The sequence below is a fragment of the Lutra lutra genome, chromosome 2, assembly GCF_902655055.1.
Source record: "Lutra lutra chromosome 2, mLutLut1.2, whole genome shotgun sequence".
NCBI lineage: Eukaryota > Metazoa > Chordata > Mammalia > Carnivora > Mustelidae > Lutra > Lutra lutra.
Window position 1 is genome coordinate 113,097,212 of NC_062279.1, and position 24,322 is coordinate 113,121,533.

The window sequence follows — 24,322 nt, forward strand, 5'->3', positions numbered from 1 at the left end:
AATATCCCACCACATGGAGCCTTCTCCTATTGCTTGTTTCTGGGACATCGTCCAATTTTCTGCTGTGCCTCAGCCTTGTCTCTAGGTTCTTAGAATTTTCCATCTGGTGGATTCCACCGTCTAATAAGCTCCCAAGAGTGGCAGTTATTCAAATAATGATCTTAATGATATCACTGTATTAAAGAGTGATACTTGCCCTCTTTATTCAATATTAATTAACATACACAAAAATCTATTTTATTCAGTGATGCCTTTTATATTATAAATGTGCTTTTGATTGAATTTCATTCATTCCAAAATTGAAAGCATATGCCACAAGTATTTACTAGGTATTAAGTCCTATATTAGATACCATGGAGTAAAACAGTATTCTAGGTAGGTACAGTACAGTAATAAAGCTTTAATAATGAAGAACATAACATTTCCTGTGGTGTTCTCTCAGTGATATGGACAAATTAAAGTGTGCACCAAACATATGTATTCTATATGAATTAACATATAAGTCAGGGTAGGGAAATAAAATATATGACCTAAGATTAATAAGGGCAAATTTTTGTTTAAAGCTTGGTAATAAGAAATTTTACTAATATTTTCATTTTAATATACTGGCAAATATGCTTTCACAAGCTATATACTTATCAGATAAAGTATATGTGTGGGTATAAAAGACATAAAACAAAGGCAAGGATTTAGCACATTCAGGGTGTGTGTAAAATACCTCTAATATACTCTTAGTGTGTTATGAAATGGCCTACTGAAACATGTACCAAAAACTAGACTCAACTGAAGTCTGTTCTAGTCAGCAATTTGACAGAAACCAAAAGAATTACAAAAATTATAACTAGCTCTATAAAAAGTTCACCCCTGTTCTCTCCTAAAATCAGGATAAGAATGGAGAACAAAAACACTTTTATCCCTTGCAAGAAATCTGATGGGTGATTCAGCAGGTTATTTCTTTTGGTAGTTAGCCTCCCTAAAAGTCACCTGCCTCAGTTTTTAATTAGTCGATTTAGCTCATATATCAGAAAATAGACCTTCTTCTCAGTCCACATCCTAGCCCACTGCTATCTCTGATTAAAGTTCCAGTCTTTGAAGAGCTCAGCTGAGTTTGAACACTTACAGAAGTCTAATATCATAACCCCACAAGATATATTTTAAAGGTCATGTAAGAGAATTTACATTTTTCATCCTTGGTTTTTAGAGTATACTTCTAATTATTTAACATAGAGTAAAATGTTTCAAATAACAATTTTATTAAATAGAGTATGTAATAAATATGCATGCCCATATATATTCACTTACAAAGGAAAGTAGTACTGTGAGTTCTGAGAAGTAACAAAAAGGGGCTCTCTCTTTCTACATGGCTGTAAAGAATTCTTGAGGTGATTGCCAAAGACATGAATTTTTAAAGGAACATATTGTTTTCCCTTAATCATGATGAGTACATTTGGTAAAGTGTTAGCAGATGTACACAGTCTTATCTTGGCTCTCCAAAAAAAAAAAAAAAAAAAAAAAAAGCCATTAACCATATCTTTGCTTTTGACATTTAAGGCTCTAAGACTCAAACTGAAATCAAAGGAAAATTCCAGAAACCTAAGGCAATGCTTTGCTTACAAACCACATCTTCAAATAACTTATTATGGATCCTCAGAGATATATTCTTTTAGAGCATACTAAATGAATGGAAACTACAGATTTATCATTATTAGAGAAGTCTGCACATGAGAAACCAGCCCAGGTCTTCCCACTGAACACATACAGCTGAAGACATTGCAACCTTTGTGGCACCTTTGTATATTAACGCCTGAATATGGATGAAGCTTGAAACAAAGAATGACAACTATATAGTACTCACATTTGCTACTTTGCCCACCCAGTGGTTTCATTTAAATTTTTAGGCCTTCACTATATCTCTGAAATTCCATGAGTGAAACTAGACTCTGAGAGAAGGGGACAGAAAAATGAATGAAAGAGTAGTCTCCTTCTGAACTATTTAATTTCTAAATGATCTAAACATTTCTCATCCTCAAAGGTATCAGAAACTGAGTGGAGTCTTAAAAATATTAGTCCATATATATGTTATATAAATATTATTTTATAATAAAATTTGTTTTACTTTCTTCCTTTCTGTTTTAAAAGGCACTGGTATCTTGCTACCTAGGAATGTAAATAAACAAAGAACCAGGAAGTCTCAATGCCCTCAGAATTCCTGGGACTACTATTAAGGAAAAGAGACTTCAGAGCCCCAAATGGAAGTTCTTTAATGCCAAAAACCTATTAATAACTTTGTCTCTATTCTCTTTATAATTTCCATAACTATTTACATAATATTAGGTATACACAGTATGACTCTGAAATAGTATGTTTGATCAATGTCCACAGAACAGGTTTAGAATGAAGAGGAGATCATCAGTCTTACGCAAAGTCACATTAAATGCTATATTCTTAGGAGGAAGGAAATACAGCACCCTATTTATTGATAATGGTAGGACATTATTCCTCTGGATGAAATGGAATTTATGTAAATCTCAAGTGTGGATGAGGGAGATGAAATAAGGCTGTGGTGAGGGAAAGTGTTTTCGTAATGTGTTGGAATGAGTCCACACAACTTTCTTGCTCATATTTTTGCCTTTATAGGCATAATTGCAGCTGAACAGTCATTAGGAATTGTGTGGTGGTTTATCTTCTCCAACAGCATTACTCACCTTCAGGTCCCGATGGACTACGCCCATCTGATGGCAGTGTAGCACAGCCTCCAGGATCTGCTGAATGCAATGACTGCATGCAAACACCAGGGGGCGTGTGTTAGTTCCAAGCTTACACTCACTGTCTGTACACCCTCAGAGAGACCGGGTTAAAGTGCAAAACCAGCAGACAACTGGGGTTGTGTTTTACCACCTTCAGTATTGTAACATATTGCTCAAGTAGAGTGACTACTACCTCAGAGCAATCAGGATCTTGCCAGATGTGCACGAAAATGTGGATCCACTTGATCTAGAAAAAAGCCATCTTAAAAATATTTAATTCAGTAGCTCATTTCCTAGTTATAAATTCTTATAGGAAAAGAACTGGAATGCAAATAAAATTTTTATAGCTGTTGTGGTCCACCTCCACCCCACATAAAAAACTGTTTCCCCATTCCCTCCCATTTTTCTAGTATCATTCCAAAGCTGTCACGTTAGTGGTCAAGGCACTATTAAGGTTAAATTAGGATAAGTAATGAATTTTTGATAAATCATTAACTTCTTGTGCTTTAATTTAGCTGGCAATTATTATCTCTTGCCTGAGGGTTCATCAGACTCAAATGGAGCAATGTGTAACCAGTTGTTTTGCTACAGCAACCCATGGTCTCAGAACAGAAGTGGTGTTTAAATCTACAGGCGGACATACATCACAGGCCACGTTTATCTCCAGGCAAATGCTGGACATTTCAGGAAAGCCTGCCCCCAAACCGCCTCTGGTAGTTTACTGCTTGGAAACTTGACAGGTTGTTTTCTTAATATTATCCTTCCCTTTTTGCTATGATGTATATTTAGCCTGTAGATGAGCAAACTGAAAGAGGCATCATGCATTATCATTTCATCATGTAGTCATTTTAGGGAAAAAGTGGGAAAGGCAAGGGAACCATTTTAAATACCCACCCTCTGCCCTTTCCCCAGATAAAACAAAACAAAACAAAAAAACCTCCTTTGATTCAGATTTATGGACTCCATATACTGACCTTCAGGTCCCTGTGAACTATGCCATTTAGGTGACAATGATTTACACTTTCTAGAATCTGCTGTATACAATGACTGTAAAGATACAAGGGCAGAATGGAAGGGAGAACATTTTAAAGGTACATAATCACATTGAATACAAAATAAAATGAAAGTTAAAACGAAACAAACAAACAAAAATTATATTTTCTCACAACATCTTTTTTAGCTTTACACTGTAATTTAATAATGCTGAATAAAGCTAATTCTGGTTCTAACAAAAATGACATCCAACATAGAGTTTGTGACGTGTTCAGACAAAACAATTTGAGCTGTGTTTTTTTTCCCATTGAAAATGTACAAATTAAATCACTTGTATATAGAAGTAAAAATTTTCATACTCAAGGAGAAAAACTTATAAATATTCCCATAATGTTCTGGGAAAATTCTTCAGCAATATAAAATTTATGGGTATTTCTCATACACATCTAAACTGTTTAAAATCTGAGGTCACAATTAAACATAGGTGTTGAAACAAGAGGGTACACACAGATGAAGTGGTAGGTGAAACAAGGGTTAAAAAAAATGGAGGGACACATTTATCATTTTGACTTAGAAATGGTGCTTCTTGAAGAAAACAGTAAGAGGAAAACTAATGCAAGTCTCCAATAACAGAGGGGAATTTCAAGTAAACCCATGACATAAAATAAACCCCTCTTCAGGAAAGGCATACTCTGGAGAAGGAGTAGGCACTTATGGAAAAAAATTTTTTTTAAATCCCCTGGAACACTGGTAATTGTCAGATATATTTCCATATACTCAGTGAAGGAAAACTTTCCTTACTACTATGTCAAAAAGCACAATTTATACTATTCTTATTAAAGGCTCACTGATGTCAGACAGCTAATTAAATTAGAGCGGATAAATCATTGACACCTGTAAGGTCCCATGAGCTGTCAGCTGACATAAAATAATATAGAACACACTGACACATTTGGTATAAATTTACATTTGTGCAACTCAAATGCATGTTATGTACGGAGCTACATTCATTAGCAAACATTTTAATAAGGACATTTTCAACTATTTAACGTACAAAATAATATTACTTGAAAGTAAATTCTTGAATTATAAAAAGTAATCACCATCTGATTTTTTACAATGTGAATGTAAAAAACTGATCAAGGTTATGATTATCCAGCCCTAACTCTTTATAGAATCCCACCAAAAGAGCTAGCTAAACCTTGGTTGGTTTTTGATAACAGAGCTTATTTGAGTGTTGGTAATTATTTTTTAAATACTGTGACTTTTTTCTCCTTCACTTTGTACTACATTTTAGAAATATTTCACTTTCTCTTCTCAAACCACAGATATAAGTCATTAGGCTTAATGAATAATGCAAAATAAAGTACATAATAATTCATATTAAATAAATTTCGTCATTTTTTACTGGTGAGAAGGGATTCAATTCTTCAGCTCCTGAGGACTAGTAGGGAAAGACTTCTTCTTTATATTTGTTCTTCGGAAGAGAATGTTCCTTCTGCTTCATTTTGTCTGAGACCTATCCTAAAAAATACTCACTTCTAGTGAATTTGAAAACCTAATATAAACATGCATATAAAATGATCCAACCTATAGGGTCTCCCCTATTATCTATAGGGCTCTTCAACAGTGAAAAAAGTTTCTATTTTAATTTCAAACAATACTTTTCAAACACAATAACCTGTTTAACATAACTCCAAAAAACAAAATAAATGTAACACCCTAACTTATTAACTACCTTGATTAAAATTATTACTCTCTCAGGGCAAGTGGGCAAATAGCTACTCACAAGGCTACTCTGAAGCTCCTTTTCAGGGCCCTAACATGGGAACTGGGGTGAACTGAGCAAGTGATGATTCACTCATGATAGTATAAATGAAACAGAAGTTTCTATTTGACTTTGACAATAAAAATTCCATTAAAAATTAGACTATACTCATGTACAGATAAGCTTCACAGAATGTCATAAACTGGCATAAAACCAAGAAGATTAATTAGAGATTTGCAAGTGAGCCTGTGTGTGCATATGCTATTTTTTTTTTTTTTTTTTGCATATGCTATTTTGAAGGGATGGGGAGGGAACCTGCTATCAGCTGACTATCTGCTGAGTGCAGGCTACAGTGGGATTAGCAAACTTTAGGAAGCTCTGAAAGAATTAGGGAATGGGGGCAGACAGTAAATAACTAATTTTCACAACATCTCATTTACATTGTTAATAATGAGTCAATAGCTCAAGGCCAGATCTTTCAAATTAAGTACCAACTACTGAATATGTATAAAGAAATGCCAAGGAAAACTAACATGAAAAAGTCTAACTAATGTCTAGGCAAGTAAATCAATGTCACTTCATTCCAAAAATGTTGGCTTTGTGTAGCCTAGGAAGTTTCAAATGAGAGAAAATGTATAGCCATTGTTAACCTCTGTAAAGATGATGCCAGTTAACGAGGCTAGAAAATCCTTTTGAATCCTCTGAAATATCTGATTAAATATTTTTCACATGAGGTTTCCAAAAGCCATCCTGGAATTTCCAAAGAGTTAAACAGCTAATAATGCTTTAAGGAGACCACTGGATTTTTGTAGTCTGTTTCTTTTTATGGTCTCTGATTAAACATGGGCTATTCAGTGTAGCTTTCTGTGATAATGGAAATGTTCTATATCTGCTATGTCCAATTGGTAGCCACTAGTCATTTATGGCCACTCAGCATTCAAAACATAGCTAGTACAACTGAGAAGCTAAATTTTTTATTTAATTGTAATTAACTGAAATTGAAATAGCCATGTGTTACTAATGGCTGCCATAATGGGCAGCTCAGGACCTAGAGACCAGAAAATCTGAATTTTTGGTCTCTTAACTTCACTAAAAAAGTAAATTTCTTTAGCAGAAATCTTTCCAGGTAGAGTACAGATTTTATTATTTATTTTTAAAAAGACTAACAGTAGAGGCTATTTTAGACCAGATTCTAGTTTTGTTTTCCCCAAACAATTATCCTGGAAATCCTTAAGAGAGAGAAACAGCAATTAAGAGGGACTCATCATGAGAAGTTGTCCAAGATGGTATTATAAGAGTCTCATAAATTCTAAGGGTTATGATGCATTTATAAAGAGATATACTGAACAAATGTCATTTGAATGTTAAGTCTTGTATCTTGCCCCTGGGGCAAGTCACTTACCTGGCATCGGCTTCACTGTAATACTCTCTTGCCACGATGTCTTCAAACAGTTCACCTCCAGTAACTCTGTAAAGACAAACAAGATACTGACATTAGAAAAGAAAACAAAAATATGCATCAATGAAATTATACCATATTCATGTAGATTTTTGTTTTCAGATTACTTTGAAAATTACCAAAACAAGGTGTTGTAAAACATTACAAGACTTAACAGTTCTCATAACAATTTACATTGATCTAAACATGTCCTCTTTTCTACATGTCTTTTTATTGCTAGATCCTGAGGACACAATTTTCTGTATGACATAAATATATTCAGTGATATCTCTTACACAAAATAATCTCTACGAAACTCTTCATTTAAATTCTCTAAATATTAACTAAGATCTGATGAAGTGTGTGAAACAATTTAGAAACATTTTCTGAACAATAAGAGAAGATGATCACTATTAAGCCTGCAGAGTATGTGTTTGTAGGTTTTATCTCTCTGGAAGGGCTTATTTTTTAAAATGCAATAAACATGCCTTTATGGGCTAGACGTGGCCTTTCAAAATACATACCACTTTTGGGCTGAGTGCTACCTAGACTTTCTTTGTTAAGCACCCCAATTTTCTTTATTCTCCATGCATTTGCCAGTGAACACAGACCTAGGGCTTTTGGAAATGTCCCTAGAAGGCAGCACTGATCCCTTGCCAACTAAGAAGCCACATCTATTCTCCATCTTTAAGTGAAGACTTTCCCACAACTCAGCAACTGGATTTAGTTACTCTACAAAGTACATTCAAACCAGGGATTTCAAGGCTCTCTACATAAGTAGATATAACTACCTTTGGGATCCATTTCTGCTGTTCTGGGGCTAGAATTCCCCAATCAGTAATTCTCTGGCTTAAGGTCCTCCTCACCCCAATACATGTTTTTAACATAATTTTTTTGGCAAAATTAAAAAAATATGGACGGGTACCAAGCCCTTATCTCTCAACACCAATTCCACTCTCCAGAATAAACTAATTTTAACTATTCATATCCTTTTAACTTTCTGTGTATCTTTAAACACACTGCTCCCTTGCAAACACACCAAAAACAAACAAACCAACAAACAAAAAACCACATATTTTTTTCTCACATTTTTCCACAAAAGTGAAATCATGCTAATTGTATTTTCATTTCACATTAGGTCATGGGCACCATTTCATGTCAGAACATTTTCTTTATTTAAAATAAGAAATAAAGAGATAGATATTTATGTATACGAGGACAGGGCAAACTGCCTTCCACAATGGTTGCATGTTGCAAAGGTGCCCGGTTTTTTCCAGTTTAAAAAAAAGTTAGAAAAGTTACTGCATGTTAATATTTCTTGATTTTTAGTGAAGTGAACCATTTTCTCATGCATTTATCAGCCATTTTTTTCCTCTTTTATGATATGGCTTGATTTTAAAAGGAAATCTCAGCTTTGGAGCTTAACCTTGTGATAGCTAACATTTGCTTACTATGTGCTACACAGCGTACTACTATATTAACGCAAAAATCCTTGCAATTATTGTCTGAGTTTTACCACTAACTCAGTTTACTGACAAGAACATGGACATATAAAGAGTGACTTGCCCAAGACTTCAGCGGCACAGGTGGAACATCCATTTCACAGCCCCTGCTCTCAATCCACACACAGTGTAACCATTCCAATTACACTGTCAGTCTTCTCAGAAGTTTAGAAGGCATTGGTCATTTGAAAAAGTACTGGACGGGGGCGCCTGGGTGACTCAGTTGTTAAGCATCTGCCTTTGGCTTAGGTCATGGTCCTAGGGTCCTAGGGTTCTGGATTAAGCCCCGCCCTGGGCTCCCTGCTCAGCGGAAAGCCTGCCTCCCCCTCTCCCACTCTCCCTGCTTGTGTTCCCTCTCTTGCTGTGTCTCTTTCTCTGTCAAACATATTTATTTGTAAATAAATAAAATCTTTAAAAATAAGAAATGAAAAAGTACTGGGTGAAGGTATAAAGCTTGGTGAATGTTCATTATGGAATGGCACACAAAATTACTCTTAAGATAGCTTTTCAAAAAACTTTTCATTTGCTTTAGTAAGTTCTAAATCATCAAATAATAATGTTCCAGAGATGACCAGTTATTATTTTCTTCTGTTTTCCTTTCCTAAAGGAAAAGAGGCAATACTAAAAACTTAATGTGTCTGAAAGTTTATGCAACTTTGACTCTTCTTCATGGTATTCTGGATATTTATAAAACCTATAAGACTTGAGTGATTATTTTCATTCTTTACATTTAGGGGCACCTGGGTGGCTCAGTGGGTTAAGCCTCTGCCTTCGGCTCGGGTCATGATCCCAGGGTCCTGGGATTGAGCCCAGCATCAGTCTCTCTACTCAGCGGGGAGCCTGCTTCCTCCTTTCTCTGCCGGCCTCTCCGCCTACTTGTGATCTCTCTGTCAAATAAATAAATAAGATCTTAAAAAAAAAAAAAGACTTAAGTCATTATTTTCATTCTTTACATTTAAAATGTGCCTCTAAAATTATTTAAAACTACATATGGGTTTGTTCTGAAAGCCATGGTTACAGGTACATGTACTCCCGTTTAATAGCTTAGTTTTTATCTCCAGTTAGAGTAACAATAATAATACAATCACATAATGTACCCAAGATAAATTATAATACAAAATAATTAAGTATTAGATAGAAGATACTTCCAACAAATCCATTATCATCCCTATAATAATAGTTTGTGGGATTTCTTTCTTTGAATGTGACTAAGTTGAATATGATATATATCCATATTTATCTTTGTTTTTGATCATAGGTACCTAGAGAGTCTCTATTATACACAAGTGTGGTTTGTAAAGTGTTTAACAGATACTGAATAAAAAGCTCATTGCTAAAACAAAACAAAACAAAACACCTTCTTTTTTTTTTTAAGATTTTATTTATTTATTTGACAGGCAGAGATCACAAGTAGGCAGAGAGGCAGGCAGAGAGAGAGAGAGAGAGAGAGGAGGAAGCAGGCTCCCTGCTGAGCAGAGAGCCCGATGCGGGGCTCGAGCCCAGGACCCTGGGATCATGACCTGAGCCGGAGGCAGAGGCTTTAACCCGCTGAGCCACCCAGGCACCCCAAAACACCTTCTTGCCATTAATGAAATTGCTGCTTATAGTAGCTCCCTAAGTATACTGTATATTCTGTCATGTCTTAAATCACTAGAATCACAACTTACTGCTACCACTTATTGCTACCACAGCATCTAACCCATAATATTTGCTCAATTAAGCAGTACTGAAGTAATGATTAGATGAATTAACCAAGTCAGAAGATCATGCCGTCCATTTACTCTAAGTCTGGACTTTATGTGCACTTAAAAAGGAAAAATAAACCTTAATTTGGCTCTCTATAGCAAAAGGTTTTATTTCTAGGTGTTTGTATTTAAAGACGAATATTAAAAACTCTCGTGGCCTACCATTCTGGTAATTTTCAATGAACTATCCTAGCTGTTAAAGAAATTTAAGGTGTACAGAGTTTTATGTTAAGCATCTCTGATAGCACTGTTTCTCATTTTCTAACATTCATTCTTCCCATTACTTAAAAATATCCTTGTGCAAATGAAGCCATTTTATCATTTCTGTTACATGTATAATAAATGTCTGGGAAGGAAAAAATGGAGTTCTAATAGAACATGCTGCTGTGAAGATAAACTATTACATTTTCTAACTTTCAACACACTTCTATACTAATATTATTGCTTAATGGAGCACAAAATTAAGCAGTAGTTATTACAGATTTTTAAAAAATTTTTAGTGTGCTATGTAAAATTTCATACAAAGTCAAATTAAATCAGTCTCATGAATAAACTGTTAACGAAGTAGAGACTTAGTGAGTAAATGAATGTTGGAATACTGCTATGATATGAGGCATATCAATTATATATCTGAAGCATTAATTATCATTTATGAATCTCTAGAATATTAGGGCTTCCAGGGGAAAAAAATAAGATAATCCTAGAATCATGAAAAGATGAGATTTCACATATCAAAAAGATAAATATTTTTGTTGCTGTTATTATTTATAGGGATGTTGGTTCATTTTGTGTTTTCCAGCAGAATGAATTGTTCCTTTCTTCCTAGTCTAAATATGATTTGTATCAGAAATGGCTGAAAGTAATTTCATACTGAATGAAACATTTATTTTTTTTTAAAGATTTTATTTATTTATTTGTTAGAGAGAGAGAGCATGAGCACAGGCAGACAGAGTGGCAGGCAGAGGCAGAGGGAGAAGCAGGCTCCCCGCTGAGCAAGGAGCCCGATGTGGGACTTGATCCCAGGACGCTCGGATCATGACCTGAGCCGAATGCAGCCGCTTAACCAACTGAGCCACCCAGGCATCCCTGAATGAAACATTTATAAAACTTCAGTAGGATTACAGCCTTGGCTATGAGTCTAAGCAGACAGTATAGTGCAAAACTGGGCTTGGAAGATCAAATGGTACCACATTAACCCAAGAACCAGCAATATTATAGTGATTAGAACTGCCCAAGGTGGTGGGGGGAAACCCAGGAATCTCAGGATGCAGCCAAGTTGGAAAACAGGAACCAAGGGGAAGGCCCAGCTAACTCACAATAGGAGGTAACCTTACCAAAGCAAGGCCAGGAATATCCCCTGGAAAAAGAAGCAATTCCTCCCAAACACTAAGTATAAAGCTGAAGAATAAACTCAGTGAGTTGAACCCACCAGACCTTTAATCCAAGGCTCTGAGCAGAATCTCCAGAATGTTAGGGCTTCCAACATTAGCTGGAGTCATGTTAACAAAGAATCACTACAGTCAGATTTTTGTCAAAAAACATATATGCTGCCTTGCATTTGGGTGATAGGCATGTCTTCTAGTAATCTCCTCCAAGACAGAAGCTACAACGGTGATGTGTTCATCTCTTACCTTCATGATGCCCAGCACACTGCCTTCTATGTGGTTGAACGATAACAGCAAATACCCATTGGGTGCTTACTATGTGCGAAGGCCATGTGTTGTTCTAAGTCTGTATAGGTTACAATACATGCCCATGAAGTAGATACTAGTGCTATTTCCGTTTTTCAATTAAGAAAATGCAAGTAGGGGCGCCTGGGTGGTCAGTGGGTTAAAGCCTCTGCCTTCGGCTCAGGTCATGATCCCAGGGTCCTGGGATCGAGCCCCGCATCGGGCTCTCTGCTCAGCGGGGAGCCTGCTTCCTCCTCCCTCTCTGCCTGTCTCTCTACCTACTTGTGATCTCTATCTGTCAAATGAATAAATAAAAAAATCTTAAAAAAAAAAAAAAGAAAAGAAAATGCAAGTAACGAAAATTAAAGGCTTTTCCCAAGAACACATAGCACAAGAAGGAAAAGGGGTTTGTTTTCATCTGTGCTGCCCTAATAGGACACAATCTGGAGAGCAGAGGAGCAAGTCAAGGGTCTCTAGAGAGCTCAAAGGAGCACGCAGAAAGACTGGAAAGAATACTGATGTAAAGGCATTCCATTTATATCTTTTTTTTAAGATTTACTTATTTTTTTGACAGAGAGAGAGAGAGAATGAGAGCACAAGCAGAGGGAGCAGCAGGCAGAGGAGAGGATCACGACCCGAGCTGAGGGCAGACACTTACCTAACTGAGCCACCCAGGTGCTTCTATATCTCTTTTTTAAAGTCAAACTCCTGGCCAGGGCTGGAGACTGTCACTGGTCAAAGTAAAGCTGACCAGTGTTCATCAGCAGGAGTGTTACCACCTTTTTTGGCCATGTGGGATGGTCCCTTGCATGACGAGACTGTTAGCACCAGGCCCCACACTAGGTGCCAATGGTGTTATCTTGTCAGTGTGGCAATGAGTGTGTCTATTTACACCATTTACAGTCACCCCCCTCGGGCCTTCTGAGACATCCTTGATGAGAACCTCCGAGCTAAGGGAATAAAATCTACAGAAATATAATTAAGAACTTAGGTCTTCTCAGCACCATGTTTTAACATCTATGGTCAATCAAGCTAACCACTGCTGCAAAGGACTTTAGGCAGATATCTACAATGGAACACTTCAGTATCCTTACAGGTCCTTGACATACAGAAGGACCTTAATAAATCTGCTGAGTGAATAAATGATTACATAATTAAATGGGTGAATGAAACCATAAGTATCTGTCCACAGTTCCATGGTTTAACCTGTAAGCTAGAATCTGAGGGTGAAACTTTCCTATCGTTTGTATTATTTATCTACCAATCTCTAACTAAATCCTGCTGATTCTATCTCCGAAATAGATCTTGAATTAAGACTTCTTTCTATCTTCACTACAATGTTACAAGCCCGAAGAGTCACTGTCTGTCACCTGTACCTCTCCAAAAGCTTCTTGATTGGCCGAACTTCCCCTCTGCCATCAGTTCTCCAGATAAAAGCTTTAAATATGTTTCATATTTTGTCTGATGCCTATAGGAAGCCCTTTAAATAGCTGTCCTTTGCTACTGGACATGGGCTTCAAGTATCTCCCTAATTTGTACTCTGCCTGCCTTCTGACCCTCCTTGACACTCCTTCTCCTTCCTTGACACTTCCTGCTCCAATCACAAATGGCCTTCCTCCAGTTATTCAAGCACATTAAACTCCTTCCCATCCCTAGGCCTCCTCACATGCTTATCTTTCTTCCCCGACATTCCCAACCTGTCTGCCACTATTACTTGGTGAGTAAATCCCTCTTATCCTTAAAATTTAGTTTTAATTTTATATCTTTAGACCTCCACTCATCTACATTATCTTACCCCCCAGAACCCTATGTTACTCTTCATAACACCTGTCACCATTATAATTATGTGTTTGCTTATGTACTCATTTGTTTAATGTTTGTCCCTCTACTAGCATGGTAGTTCTGGGAGGGAAGAATGTCCTCTGTGTTCACTATAAAATAACTAGAGTGGAGTCATAGTGCCTTTGACAAGCTCATTAAAATGCTTTCAAGTGAATGATTCCAGAGTTTTATATCTCAAAGAGAGGTATATGTGTGAGAATATCATATGTCAAGGCCATAATGTTGGTTAATTCCTGGTATCATATCACTTACCATTATATTTTGATAAGACGGTAAGGATTTCTCAAGCAGTTTTCCCCCAGAAATCCTTTATCTCAGTTCTGGATCTTGTAGTATCTTTCCCACAAGACAGAGTTTGTCTATGAACTAATCATGTCAGATCACAAACGCAGAATTATTTGAATTCATTATAAGCATATGTTTGGACTAGAGATTGAGAAGGGAATAAAAGCATGGTGTTTTTACAATTTTTGGAAGACAGCTAGCTATATTTCAGTTTTTAAAGAACTGACCCTATGCCTCTTGTCACTATAAATACAGAGAACATCTGTATGTCCAACTTCATTTGACATTATGCCTCTCTCATATGTTTGGATACTTTCAAAGTACATGGTCAATGATCAGTGTTTCAAGATGAATCAAGTGGTATAACCATGACATGAGCAGACTCAGATGTATCTTGCAGTCCCATTAAAGCTACAGTGGTAGGATGCCTGGGTGGCTCAGTGGTTAAGCATCTGCCTTTGGCTCTGGTCGTGATCCCAGGGTTCTGGGATTGAGCCTCACATCAGGCCCCCGGCTCAGTGGGGAGTCTGTTTCTCCCTTTCCCTCTGCTCTTCCTCTCCACTTAAGTTCCCTCTCTCTCAAATAAATAAAATCTTTTTTTAAAAAAAAGCTACAATGGTAGGTATAGGGGGGAGCTGATGCAAATTGGGGATGGAGGGATTCAAAGCACAACCCTGGTTTCATTCTTAATACCATTGTTAGTATCTTATTTAGCTAAGATCAATTTCTTTTCTTTTTAAAAAAGATTTATTTGAGAGAGAGAGAGCATGAGCACAAGACAGAGAAAGAGAGCGAGCACAGGAGCAGGGGGAGAGAGAGAAGCAGACTCTCCATTGAGCAGGGAACCCAACAAGTGGCTCAATCCCAGTACCCCAGGATCATGACCTGAGCCAAAGGCAGGCACTTCACCAACTGGCCACCTAGACACCCCTAAGATCAGTTTCTTATGTAAGTTATTTTCTAGCTGAACACCAAATATTTGATGACACCTCTGAAGTAGTGGACTATCTGAAGTTGTTCAGAAATGATTTTCTGAATGAATTCCAAATTGGATTATGGAAATTTAAAAAGGCTGCAAGTTTGCTTTAATAGAAGGTCCAAAGAGTTTCTTATTGATCATGATGTAAACAGATTTGTGGAGTCAGACAAAGAATCATAATTGAGATGATAAAACCGAGACAGGCCATTGGAACTGTTCCATTCAAAACTGATTCTAGCCAGAAGGAGAGAGGCAACTTACTGGGGGAGGCACAATTTGGGATATTAGAAGCAGGATGGTATATTCACGGGCTCTGTCCAACCTATTTCACTAAGCAGAGTGGGAAAGAGGAGTAGGATGGCATGGTTCAAAAGCCTTCAAAAGAACACTTAATTTACTCCTGTTTTTCTGCCTAATCTCTAATTGCTGAATCTATCCCGTTAGCATCATTCTGGATTTCATTTTCTCTCACCTTACTTTTACACTTGATACCTCTGTACCCTCCCTCAGTCCTAAAACTCATGCCAATTCTACATTACAATTCCTTTCTCATTCCACCTAGCTTTCATGAATGCATATGAAGAATATGAACCACTCTCATAACTCATATTCTTAAACTGTTTTTCCCTATTCAATGACCAAGAAAAAGCATGAATGAAAACAACACTGCTAACCACAGTTAAGGGCACACAGAATAAAGCAAAAGCAGAAATGAAAGGGTTATTTTTTGTTCTGTTTATATCACCAACCTCAAATGAGAAAATCAGCCATTAGGCTTATTATATAATCTGCGTGTGTGTGTGTGTGTGTGCGGTTTAACAAGATGCCTTAATCTAGGATTGTTTGATTAAACACTCAGGCAATGTATTACAAAGATGTGCATAACAAAATGAATGCATCCTGAGGGAAAGGAATAAATTGTAAAGCTATACATTAAGAAAAAAAGTTTGATGCAAATTAAAACCACAATGAGATGCCCACTCATACCCATTAGGATGGCTGACTGACAGAAAGAAAGAAAGAAAAGAAAGAAAAAGAGAAAACAAGTGTTGGTGAAGATACAGAGATTGGAACCTTTGTGCACTGTTGATGGGAATATAAAATGGTACAGCTGATGTGGAAAACAGTACAACAATTCCTGAAGAAATTAAAACTAGAATTACCATATAACCCACCAATTCTGTATTTAGATATATACTCAAAAGAACTAAAAGCAGGGTGTTGAAGAGATATTTGTACCCCCAAGTTCACAACAGCATTATTCACAACAGTTACAACATGGAAGCAATCCAAATGTTCATTAGGAGATAAAGAGATATGCAAAGTGTTGTACCTATAGATAAAGAATATTGTTCAGCCTTAAAAAGGAAGGAAATCCTGTCATATGCTACAATATGGATGAACTTTGAGGACACTATGCTAAGTGAAGTAAGCCAGTCACAAAAAGACAAATACTGTACTGTGGTACTTAGAGTGGTCAAATTTATAGAGACAGAAAGTAGAATGATAGATGCCAGGTACTCAGGGGAGAGAGGAAGGTGGAGTTATTGTTTAATGGGTATAGAGTTTCAGTGTTGCAAAATGAAGAATTTTGTAGATGGTTGGTGATGATGGTTGCACAACAATGTAAATGTACCTTAATGACACTTAACTATACTTAAAAATGGCTAAGAGAACAAACTTTATGCTAGGTGTATTTTACCACAATAAAAAATAAATCAAACCAAAATATCTGATGAAGATGATGACAATAAAGAAATAAATGGTATAATTTTAATGAAGACTACATACTGCTATTTCCTATTTCTCTCTGTGGGTTCAGAGGGCTTTAGAAAATTATCTATACCAAACTCTGGAAAGCTAATAAACAATCCTATGTTAGCCAGTTATGAAAATTAGTAATTTGTTTCATTGTTAGGCAGCATGGTCAGATAGAAATGAAATGGCCTCAACATTCTGGTTTGATATTAGCTAACTGTATGAGGTCAGGTCAGGCCAAAATTTTTCTTTGCTGTATTTTGCTTATTCAAAAATTGCAAAAAGAAAAGACAGCATTTCTCGCAATTCACACCAACCAGGTTGTAAAGGTTGTGCAATTTGTGTTTTACATAAAGGCACAAACCAAGGAGGCAAGGGAGGGCTGTAATCCAGCCTTATTCCATTCTCTGAGCAAAGTGCCCATACCAGGAGCTTTCTCTAATGGCACAGAAAATACCTAACAGGCTTACGGTGGCTCTGTTGATATTTGACAAAGTTCCAAAAGTAATTCAGTTCATGCTATCCCCTACTCACCAAGATTTGACTATTGTAACCCCAGAACCTCTTTGAAATACACACTCATTGAGACACCCAAGATGTTCTCGTCCTGGAAATACCAAATTTGAAAGTAAATGATCTTCCTGTGGTGTCTGTGAGGTATGACACATTTATAGAATCCTTTACTAAGTCCTTTACTAAGTCCGGAAGTTTTAAAATTAATATAAATTTTAAAATTAAATAGTGCTGTGCAAGCTATGTTTGAGAGACCAGCAGAATTGTTTGCCTCTCTCATGTCTTTTTTTTTTTTTTAAGATTTTATTTATTTGACAGAGAGAGATAACAAGTAGTCAGAAAGGCAGGCAGAGAAAGAGAGGGGGAAACAGACTCCCTGCTGAGCAGAGAGCCCGATGTGGGGCTTGATCCCAGGACCCTGAGATCATGACCTGAGCTGAAGGCAGAGGCTTAACCCACTGAGCCACCCAGGCGCCCCACCTCTCTCACATCTTATCATGGTACTTCTCTCTTCCAACTTGAGGCTGGTCAACTAAAGGGCAGCTTACCTCTTTGGCAGTTGATAACTTGAAATTACGTAGCTTTGCACCAGTCTTACCAAAATCCTGCTTATCACATACACTCACATTATGAGGATGGATAAATTAATATAATAATACACTCAACTCTTTTGAAGAAGATATGACAACTGATATCACAGTGCCTGTGTGTGTGAGTATATATATGTATGTGTACACACAGATAAAGTGAGAGAGCTGATATGAACCCTATATCAAAAACCAATGATGTACCAAACAGTGACTAACTGAATATAAAAAAAATAAAATAAAATAAAAAGCTGATAATCCATTCAGGTAGACAATGATGAATGGTCTGTTGAGACATGAGGCCCACCTGCCAAGCATCAGGTCTATTCTTTACATTTCCAGTCCCTATAGTCGAAGCTGGGCTCATATCCAAATACGCAAGACTCTTTTAGAAGTAAGGGATCTAGTTGAAAGAGAGTTATAGCCTGGACCCAAAGTTGGGCAAAAATAATCTTCAGTTGAAAATGTGAGACCAAAGGAGAAATACTACTTAATATACTCAGGGGATTTGCAAGGTAAATAAACCAATACATAAAAATTCCGTTCTTATAATAACCACTTAATTTTCTACATTATCCATATAAACTACTTGCATCTTAGTCAAATTTTTATTTTTTAAAGATTTTTATTTATTTATTTGACAAAGAGAGAGACAGAGAGAGAGGGAACACAAGCAGGGGGAGTGGGAGAGGGAGAAGCAGGCTTCCCGCTGAGCAGGGAGCCCCGTGAATGCTCTATCCCAGGAAGCTGGGATCATGACCTGAGCTCAAGGCAGATACTTAATGACTGAGCCATCTGAGTGCCCCATTAGTCACATTTTTAAAAGATGTTTTTACATGTTTATACCCAGTGCTATCATTTTATATATATATATATATGGCATTTATTTTACTTGTATATCATCTATTTATAAGATCTGACTTGTAAAACAACATAGCTACTTACTTAAGAAATGAAGGGAAAATTTCTAACATACATCAAACATCTTAAGATACCTGATACCCTATGCTTTAATGTATATAAAAAAAATATAAACCCTCAAACAGAAGTAAAAGCAATGCCCATTTAAAGATTTACATATATTACAGGTATTCTAAAGAAATACAAGAGAATATTTACAAGATATGTTTTAAAAAGAGTAGAACAGGGGTGCGTGGGTGGCTCAGTGAGTTAAAGCCTCTGCCTTCGGCTCAGGTCATGATCCCAGGGTCTTGAGATCGAGCCCAGCAGGGAGCCTGCTTCTCCCTCTCTCTCTGCCTGCCTCTCTGCCTGCTTGTGATCTCTGTCTGTCAAATAAATAAAATCTTTAAAAAGGGTAAAACATTTTACCCAATTAGAAATAATTTGAGTACTGCAGAGAAATAACTTATGAACTACACAACTGGAATTCAGTAAATCTATCTGAAGTACTGCTACATAAAAGCTAAACTAAAATTTTGACACCTGTGCTATCTCTTATCATTCACTAGACTTAAGTTTCAAGCAATATGGACATGATTATTTTTAATTTATCTGATATTAAAATCATTGCCACCTTAAAAATCTCTTGTATTACCACAATTTTTGCTCGTATTTTATCATGCCTATGTGATCCTCAGAGAAAAATTATAATCACTTTTAAAAAAATCTGCCATTAGCCCTCTGATGAATGTTACTAAGTGATCATCATCACCTTATAAACAACACATCATTAATATTTTTACTGATTGCTGAACAGCCTTGGAGTCCTGCTGAGGCTATGCTGAATCTTCCTGTGAATATAAGTTTTCATTGTTAGTGTCAAGACAACTGCCTCTGATTGAAAAACAAAAAAAAAAAAAAACAAAAAACAAAACAAAAAAAAAACCACTGCAGTTAAAATTTCACAAGTTAATTTGGCTGAAACACTTTTTGTGTCTCAGTAATTCATCTAAAAGTTGGCTTTAGTCATCAGAGGAATGAGCCCATATTTAGCCACAAAATGTTTAATCATGTTATAAAAGCAGCAAAGTCTGTACAAATGATGAGTGAATTTATACCCAAAGCTGAGACTTTAACATATTTCTGACAAACAGTACTCTAGAAAGAATCCTGGAATAGAGGTGACAGATGAGTCAACCTAGTAATTTGACAATACATCCCCCAAGACATCAGGTTTTCCAGGTTCTGGAACATTAGAGTTTTCTAAGATGACAGACAAGAGGAGACACTAGCATTTATCAGTCTTAAATACTCAGGAGAGCAACAGAGTCTCTGCTGCAGAGGACATACCGTTATTGTTGATCACAGTGAGTGTCTAGCTGTTTACAAAGGAAGGGCTCAAGCTACCTGTGGCTGCGAGCTATTAAATGGTTTTTGTTTTGATAACCAGGGGGAAAACAGAAGTTCCCCTACTAAGTTCTCCAGTTAGAGACACATTTGTTCTCATGGTTTTCATTCTGGTAACACAAATAACATCATGGAGAATTAAGCTTGTCACTTATACATCAGTGTCATTTATACACTAATTCCACAAACATTGAGCTGTGACTCTAGTATATATGAGGTTTGTCCATACTAACAAATATAAGGATATAGATAAGAATACACACAAACACATGAATATAAGGATATAAAATCTATTATATGGTCTTATCGAAAAAGCAGAAACCTAAATCAAAATTAAGTTTCTGTGAAATACACTTTAACAAAAGCATAGGTATGAATATAAAGAAAGGATTCTTAAGACATGGCAAATCCTAATGAACGGGGCATCTTCTCATTCACAGAGGAAGAGTTTCACCCAACACTCATCTTTTTGGTGAGATAGAAGGAAGAAAAATTAGCACAAATGCAACAACATACGTAGACTCTGTAAGAGCTCACTAATGAATAAGCAGTAAGTAACATGCACAGTGGAGCATTTTATCAACTGATGCCCAATGCCAATAAGGCCAGGAGTCCTTTCACATCTTGTCACTTACTGCAGTTTACGATGAATTCCTGCCACCTGTCCCATTTTCTAGGCTTCACAGAGGCTTCCAGACCACTGTTATCTGGATTCAGGAAATTACAATCTACAAAGACTTGCCAAGAAGAGAGGAGGAAATTTAAAAATTCGCAAATAATAAAAGAAAAGAGAGGAATGAATTATAAATTCCTTCTGGGGGTCAGAGAAACTTCACAGATGAGGTGTTGAAGAGGAACACACATAAATGAGGAAGTTAACCAGAAAGAAAAGTGGGACAGGAATGCCCAAGCAGCCTTGGGGCCTAAATGGAGAAAGGAGAGAGAAAGGGAACAAAAGGATAGAAGTGGGAATCTTAGTCTCTTCTTATTTGGTTCCAGTATTGTTTCCTTCCATTCTTCACAACAGGTACTCATGGTATACCTTACCACTATTGGAAATTCCAGAAGCTACATTCTCCCAAATGTTATCAATGTTTCACTTTCTACCAAGATTCTTTTTGGTATGGGATTATGTGATTATGCTTTCACACTGGTAAGTTAATTTCTGGTATCACAACATTTCCCCAAATATCTGAATAAAGAATCATCCAATGAGGATTAAAAAAAAAAAAACAAAAAAAAAACAAAACAAAACAACCAAACACTAGTGGTTTTTCAGAAAGATAATGCTGGATTAATTTTTATACAGGGTTATAGAAACAATGCTTCTTGAAGGGATGCCTGGGACAGTAATTTCATTAAAAAATACTAAGAATTATTCCTGGCTTTATTCCCAGACTTTTGATTTAGTAGACAATAAACAAGTAATTTAGTACTTGTTTCTAGGTTCAGCATTTATGCTCACCGGTTCTTCTCCAACCTTCAGCTTGAGTATCCTACTGCCAATGTAGTACACTTGTTATTGAATAACAGATTTCTTGTTGTGTTTGCACCTTTAGTTGGGTCACTAGAATAGTAATGAATAGTTTACTGCACAAGTGTATGCATACACTTGCAAACATACCCACTTACTTAGTAGGTATAAAAAAATGTAGCGCCATTTACTGTGTAATTTAATCTTACTTTTTATTGGCTATAAAATGTTCAATGAATTTCAAAATAAAAAAATAGCATCACAGTAAAGCTGCAGTAATTCAAATTAATTGGCTGGTCTAAAGAGCCATTTTTTTAATTGAAGTATTACAATTAACATACAATATCCTATTAGTTTCAGGTGTACATCATGGTGACTCACTATTTTCATACATTACAAAATGATCCCCACAATAAGTCTCGTTACCATCTGTCACCATACAAAGTTATTACAATATTATTAATTATATTCCCTGTGCTGTACATTATATCCACATGATTTATTTATTTTATAACTGGAAGTTTGTACCTCTTAATGAAGAGCCATATTTCTGAATTACAGAATATTTTTCTAAGGAAAGGATGCTATATTTTATTTTAAATAAAAGATAATAAACCCTTCTTTGCCTCATTCTGCCAGCGTTCCATTAAGAAATAGCTAAGAACCTTACATCAGCATGCTACATGCAAATTACTGTGTTAAGTACTTATTTTAAATCTTATACTCACTTTCTAAGCATACTGCCTATCTAGAATAGAAAGACACACTTAGATTGAGATCACTCAAATTATTATCAATTTAAAAATTATTCATTTATTCATGTATTTATGTGTTACTTATGCCACCTTCCAAAAGGGATGTGAGATACCTTATCAAATAATCTAAATTATCAAATTTCCTCACGTATGTACCCATGTTTCTTATTCAGGCTAACAAGCAAAAGAAGGAATAACAAATTTATACTTAATTGCTATCTACAAAAATCTTAGATTACCTCCATTTTTTAAAAATCACAACAGCTCAGGAAGATATAATGTACTTGAATTTAATAACTGTTTACTGAATCAAAAAGTATTTATTTGCTGCTTATTATGTGAAAGTCACTCTCTTAAGTGCTTAATGTACTGAAGCTTGGTTTCGTCACTTGGTTTAATGGAAATATTTTTCCATAGACAATTAGGTTATCAGGAATATAAAGCTTAATTTCATTCATTCCTACAGAGCTACAAACTCCTAATTCACAGTTAGTAGTAGTTTTAGCACTATTCGGTGATAAGATAATATGATCTCTAGAATGTGGATTTGGAAATTAAAAAATTATTCTTACACATAATATTCATAGGGATCATTATTGAGAGCAATTCATCCTGGCCAGAAATGTAAATGTTAAGTTAGTATAATACAAATAAGATTTAGCATGATGTCAAAATGTAAAGCATCCTCGGATACCCTGGATCTGGGTGTCTAAAGTATAATGTGTGGGTTTTCTTTCACTGACAGATTTCTTCACTTTATCTCTTATAGAAACCTCACTCTGGTTTTTCTTGTGTATTCTTCCCCTCTCCCTGCCTCCAGCCCCAGAGGAAAGAAGGTATTGGACATTCTAAACCATTGTGAGACCCTAAAAAGGAAACCCTAGGATGTTTCAATGTCTTGTATTTTCAACTCTTAAAAGGGTTGCTTGATGGATAGACTGATGGATGGTGCTATTCTGTATATCTTTAATGTTGGGGAAAGAGAAGGAAAGGTTATTCTTTAGGAGGTACTTCTTGAAAACAATGGAAGAGGGGTGGTAGAAGAATTCTATTTTAGATGACCACTCAGAGCTTGTCTATTTAATCTCATTATTCAAGTCTGGAGTATAACTGTACTCAACTCTTCACTACATACAGATCACAATAAGCAAATTCAGCATAGTATCATATATCCCCCAAATATAATCAATATCAAGATTTGTAGTTTGCTTAAATAAATTTTCACATTAAACAGTCCTTGGGTAAAGAGGGAGGAAAAGAATTTAATGAAGAATATTAGAGATTGTGGTAGTATAAAAGGAAGCCATCCTAGAATTTAAAAATTCTTTAGTGAATCTATGATACAGAGACTCCCCTTGCAGATAACTAAACTCCCACTTGGGTCTATTAAATATCTACTTTCCATTTATAAAATGTTTCCTATATTCTTTATATTGAAACTACTTTACTGCCTGGCAACCAAATTGGAATAGATTAATATAAAATAGGAAGATTAAAAAAAAGGAAAATAAGATTTTCACACATAAATGAATTCTCACCTTCTTAAGTAAAACATCACACCTACACTCTTACACTGTTAGTAGGAATGCAAACTGGTGAAGCCACTCTGGAAAACAGTACGGGGAATCCTCAGAAGTTAAAAATAGAGCTACCCTATGACCCAGCTATTGCACTACTAGGTATTTATCCAAAGGATACAAACATAGTGGTTTGAAGGGGCCCATGTACCCCAATGTTTATAGCAGTAATGACCACAATAGCCAAAAGAGCTCAGAGGTCCATCAACAAAAGAATGCAGAAAGTAGAGGTGAGAGAGAGAGAGAAAATATATTATTATATTATATATATAAGATATAATATCTTATATAATATATAATATCTTATATAATATATAAGATATATTATATGTATAATATATATTATATAATATATATAATATTATTATAAATAAGATATGTT

General features: G+C 35.9%; 1 protein-coding gene across 19 annotated transcripts in view; it reads right to left on the reverse strand.

The window, feature by feature from the left end:
- Positions 1–24,322, reverse strand: part of CAMK2D (calcium/calmodulin dependent protein kinase II delta) — a 335,351-nt gene that overhangs the window by 85,152 nt on the left and 225,877 nt on the right. For 15 of the 19 annotated variants that reach the window (XM_047718289.1, XM_047718280.1, XM_047718286.1 and 12 more), the window contains exons 5-6: positions 6,911–6,976; positions 3,722–3,794 (exon numbers count right to left, since the gene is read on the reverse strand). In XM_047718289.1, coding sequence (XP_047574245.1) covers positions 3,722–3,794; positions 6,911–6,976 — 139 coding nt within the window. Of the gene's footprint in view, positions 1–2,705; positions 2,779–3,721; positions 3,795–6,910; positions 6,977–24,322 lie in introns of those variants that run through there. The other 4 variants (XM_047718291.1, XM_047718290.1, XM_047718293.1 and 1 more) reach the window with 3 other exon arrangements.